We start from the raw sequence: 5692 nt of genomic DNA, 5'->3' as shown, positions 1-5692 counted from the left end.
TGATTTCTTCATCATGAAAATTGATGGTCATGCGATTAGTTCAAAAACTTTTTCTGTCGTTACGACATGTTGCTGAGGAATACTTCATCAAATGTACATTGTATAGAGACGTCGAAAATTAGAATATAGCATACAATGAATTCAATTGATTTATAGCAAATGTTGGGATTGAAAATATTTTTTAAATTGAGTTTAAGAAGGTTGGATGATAATAATGCGGTAGATTGAGTAATATTCCGTGAGAAATATGCCTTAGGTACATAGTCATCAACTTCTAAAATTATAATAGCGTTAATATTGATGAATATTTAGTTATTTGGGGCGTTTTTGCGTTTTATCAAAATATGAATGTGAATAATATGAATGATACCTTTGTCTTTCAAAAAATGTTATATATAATGTTATATAACCGACCCTTTGGTCTTGTATGGTTTTGTTATTTCTCTCTACGTGGATTCTTGAATCCTGAATAGACTTGTTTTTTATCAACTTTGTCAGAAAGAAAAGAGTGCTGGCAATCACTTGTAAATATTGCTGTAATTAATCAGTCGTTTATTCAATTGAGAAAATCGTTAGAATACAGCACAATAACTAATCAACCGGTAAATCACAGAATAAGACCAATCATCAATAATTAAGCTTCTCTCGTCAGACTGATTATATATATTGAGTTTTTCTAGCCCTGGCATTCTTTACTGCAGTGAGTTTCTAGCTATAAAGAATCTTACTTTTGACCCCAATGTTGTAATCTTCTGAAGATCCCACTTCTGACACCAGTGTCGTAACTTCTTCGACCTCGTAACAACCAACACTAATTTTATATTTTCAATACTCTCTAAATCTGCAACACCGTGTTGTTGTTTCCAACAATAGTTATGAGTTCGTTTATCCGTAAGTTCAAAATTTAAAAGCAAACTAAGTTGAACGTTTATCTCAAAACCAGCAGTAATAGAAACAAGAAATTTGTTCAAATAATCACATTTACGAATTCGCATCGAATCTCACTTCTAGTTCTCTTTGTTTTGTCATCTTCTTCGTTCTTATTTTCCCCAATCTCGCTTCTGCGTTGTTTATATAGCTACCGATCTGCTTGTAAATGTGCCATATAGCCGTAACATGCCCATAAATCAATTTGCAACCATTTTAATTACCTTACACCATTTAATTATTTTACAAGCGGTTCATTCCTCAATGCATGTTTAACAATTGCTAACTATTAGTTATTTTTATCTCGATCTAACGTCTGTAACAAAAAAAATAATAGTATTTGATTGATTTTTGAGTGATTTTTAAAGATCACGTAGGATAAAAAATTAAAATGTGCACGCATATTTCATGAATTTGTAGTACTTTTTTGGTAAACAATTTGATTAGATGTAATATACGTAAATAAAACCTTTGGCAATGAAAACATGGCAATTCTATATTGTAAAAAAATATGTGAGAAGATAAAGTTAAAAAAGCAAAAAACAGTTATAAAAATCGTGTTCTGTGATAAATGTAAAAGGCACATTACATATTTTTCTTTAACTTCGATAAATGAGTTTAATTTTTGTTTGATTCATAAACACATTTTCAAAAATGTAATGAATACAATTTTGTTATTTTCTTAAATGACAAATAAGTTTATGTAAAAAAATGGAAAATGAAAAGTTTTGTAATTAATTTAATTAAAAAGAACCAGTCAGCAGGCACCAGCTCCCTCGAGTCTGACACTAGGTCGGACAGGAACGATCCTCGTTAAACGAACGTCCGAGATCCCATTGAGGGAGCAGGCAGACGTGCATTTGAGTCTCACGCTCAGGAGTAGGTGCTACGACTCGTCATCCTGGTTTTAGTGTTATAGTCAGTTTTGACTGACGTCCAGGCGATGCATACTATAGAAATGATCCCTAAAAGTATGATCTTAAAAACCATCTAAACTTGTGAACCTATTATACCAGTGTGGTTAATTAGTTAGTGGTGTTTTTTTTATAGTCTGAAAAATAAATAAATAACTCTTAAAAATTAATATATTATTTTACTTTTTTTGACAAGTTTTGCAGAAAAAAGTACAAAATAATATAAAATTACTACAATTTTTAAAATATAATTTGTTTGAAATTTCCTACCATTAGCGAATTAAAATGAACAATTTAGTAATGTGGCGATGCGACAAACAGTTTTAACTGTGATCCAATTTAGTTATCCCTCATCATGAAAATTGATGGTGACGCGCTTAATTATTGAAAAACAATTTTTGTCGTTACGGCATGTTACTGTGGAATACTTCATCATATGCACATTATTTAGAAATGTTGATAATTACAATATAGTTTACATTGAATTTGATTGATTTTATAGCAAACATGTATTTTTTGCGTACATTGATAAGCTATAATAAACGTGATCTATAATTATTATTTAACACAGTAGTCGGCAATTTTAACAATCATGTTCGTTATAACGCTAGTAAGTAGATATTTGGTTGTGTTAATTACATATATAACTAAAAAAATTGGTATATTACAAAAATGTTTCAGAAATGAATGATTGTGGACCGCAATTAAAGAAGTATGGAAAAATAAAAGTTTTTGAATTAATTTAGTTGAAAAAAGAACCAGTCAGCAAGCACCAGCTCCCTCGAGTCTGACACTAGGTCGGACAGGAACGATCCTCGTTAAACGAACATCTGAGATCTCATTGAGGGATCAAGCAGACGTGCATTTAAGTCTCACGCTCAGGAGCAGTTGCTACGACTCGTCATCCTGGTTTTAGTGTTATAGTCAGTTTTGACTAACGTCCAGGCGATGCATACTATAGAAATGATCCCTAAAAGTATGATCTTAAAAACCATCTAAACTTGTGAACCTATTATACCAGTGTGGTTAATTAGTTAGTGGTGTTTTTTTTATAGTCTGAAAAATAAATAAATAACTCTTAAAAATTAATATATTATTTTACTTTTTTTGACAAGTTTTGCAGAAAAAAGTACAAAATAATATAAAATTACTACAATTTTTAAAATATAATTTGTTTAAAATTTCCTACCATTAGCGAATTAAAATGAACAATTTAGTAATGTGGCGATGCGACAAACAGTTTTAACTGTGATCCAATTTAGTTATCCCTCATCATGAAAATTGATGGTGACGCGCTTAATTATTGAAAAACAATTTTTGTCGTTACGGCATGTTACTGTGGAATACTTCATCATATGCACATTATTTAGAAATGTTGATAATTACAATATAGTTTACATTGAATTTGATTGATTTTATAGCAAACATTAGGATTGAAAATATTTTTTAAATTAAGTTAAGGAAAATTTGTTGTTAATAATGCAGTATATTGGGTTTTTGTATGTAAAAAAATGATAGTTTATAAAAATCTAATTCCTTGTAAAATAGTTTTATTTTTTTGAAAAAATGATGTTTGCGATAATTTGTTTTGAATTTTCAAGTACTAGCGATTTAAAGTAAACTATTCAGGGGTGCATCAAAAAATTTATTATTTGATCAAAATAGTTATCTTTGCTCATTAAAATTAATGATAATGATGCTTTCAATTATTCAAACCAAGTTTTTACTGTAACAGTTATAGTAAAATTCAAGAGACACAACATTTAAAGTCGTTCATTGATTGAATGTAGTTAAATTGAATGATCATCATTTAAAAAAAAAAATAAAAAAAATTTTGAAATTAACTTAGTTTAAAAAAGAACCAGTCAGCAGGCACCAGCTCCCTCGAGTCTGACACTAGGTCGGACAGGAACGATCCTCGTTAAATGAACGTCTGAGCTCCCATCGTGGGAGCAAGCAGACGTGCATTTGAGTCTCACGCTCAGGAGTAGGTGCTACGACTCGTCATCCTGGTTTTGGTGTTATAGTCAGTTTTGACTGACGTCCAGGCGATGCATACTATAGAAATGATCCCTAAAAGTATGATCTTAAAAATCTTCAGAACTTGTGAACCTATTATACCAGTGTGGTTAATTAGTTATTGGTGTTTTTTTTTACAGTCTGAAAAATAAACAACTGTTACAGATTAATATACGATTTTACTTTTTTTGAAAGATTTTGTACAAAATGACATAAAATTAGAAAAATGTTTTAAACATAATTTTGAATAAAAGGATGATTTTTTTAAAAATTTCCTACCACTAGCGAATTAAAACGAATAATTTAGTGATGTGGTGATTCGACAAACAGTTCTAATTTTGATCCATTTAGTTTTCTATCATCATGAAAATTGATGGTCATGCGATTAGTTCAAAAACTTTTTCTGTCGTTACTGCGGAATCCATCATCAAATGCACAATATTTAGGGGCGTCGAAAATTAGAAGTTAAGGAAGGTTAGTTGATAACAATGCAGTAGATTGAGATATATTCCATAAAAAATATGGCATACATAGTCATCAACTTCTAAAATTATATTAGAGTTAATAATGTTAATAAAAAAGTTATTGAAAACATTTAGTTATTTGGTGCGACTTTTGCGTTTTATCAAAATAAGAATGTGAATAATATGAATAAAACCTTTGTCTTTCAAATATGTAAAAAAATGAAAAAAAGAAAAGTTTTGAAATTAATTTAGATGAAAAAAGAACCAGTCAGCAGGCACCAGCTCCCTCGAGTCTGACACTAGGTCGGACAGGAACGATCCTCGTTAAACGAACATCTGAGATCTCATTGAGGGATCAAGCAGACGTTCATTTAAGTCTCACGCTCAGGAGCAGTTGCTACGACTCGTCATCCTGGTTTTAGTGTTATAGTCAGTTTTGACTGACGTCCAGGCGATGCATACTATAGAAATGATCCCTAAAAGTATGATCTTAAAAACCTTCTAAACTTGTGAACCTATTATACCAGTGTGGTTAATTAGTTAGGGGTGTTTTTTTTTACAGTCTGAAAAATAAACAACTGTTACAGATTAATATACGATTTTACTTTTTTTGAAAGGTTTTGTACAAAATGACATAAAATTAGAAAATTGTTTTAAACATAATTTTGAATAAAAGGATGATTTTTTTAAAAATTTCCTACCACTAGCGAATTAAAACGAATAATTTAGTGATGTGGTGATTCGACAAACAGTTCTAATTTTGATCCATTTAGTTTTCTATCATCGTGAAAATTGATGTTCATGCGATTAGTTCAAAAACTTTTTCTGTCGTTACTGCGGAATCCATCATCAAATGCACAATATTTAGGGGCGTCGAAAATTAGAAGTTAAGGAAGGTTAGTTGATAACAATGCAGTAGATTGAGATATATTCCATAAAAAATATGGCATACATAGTCATCAACTTCTAAAATTATATTAGAAATTATAATGTTAATAAAAAAGTTATTGAAAACATTTAGTTATTTGGTGCGACTTTTGCGTTTTATCAAAATAAGAATGTTAGCGTTTTATCAAAATAAGAATGTGAATAATATGAACGAAACCTTTGTCTTTCAAATATGTAAAAAAAATGAAAAAAAGAAAAGTTTTGAAATTAATTTAGATGAAAAAAGAACCAGTCAGCAGGCACCAGCTCCCTCGAGTCTGACACTATGTCGGACAGGAACGATCCTCGTTAAACGAACGTCCGGGATCCCGTTGAGGGAGCAAGCAGACGTGCATTTGAGTCTCACGCTCAGGAGTAGGTGCTACGACTCGTCATCCTGGTTTCGGTGTTATAGTCAGTTTTGACTGACGTCCAGGCGAT

General features: G+C 30.8%; 1 protein-coding gene across 1 annotated transcript in view; it reads right to left on the bottom strand.

The window, feature by feature from the left end:
* The window catches only part of HELRODRAFT_184411 (hypothetical protein), a gene marked incomplete at both ends in the record, with an annotated part of 3381 nt that extends 1594 nt beyond the window's left edge, over window positions 1-1787 (bottom strand). Inside the window, 3 exons of the mRNA XM_009025452.1 lie at window positions 415-534; window positions 729-841; window positions 1751-1787. Coding sequence (XP_009023700.1) covers window positions 415-534; window positions 729-841; window positions 1751-1787 — 270 coding nt within the window. The remainder of the gene's footprint in view (window positions 1-414; window positions 535-728; window positions 842-1750) is intronic.
* Between the last annotated feature and the right edge of the window lie 3905 nt (window positions 1788-5692).

Source organism: Helobdella robusta (assembly GCF_000326865.2).
Source record: "Helobdella robusta unplaced genomic scaffold HELROscaffold_414, whole genome shotgun sequence".
In the NCBI taxonomy this organism is placed as follows: Eukaryota; Metazoa; Annelida; class Clitellata; order Rhynchobdellida; family Glossiphoniidae; genus Helobdella; species Helobdella robusta.
This window is presented reverse-complemented; position numbering and strand designations above follow the sequence as displayed.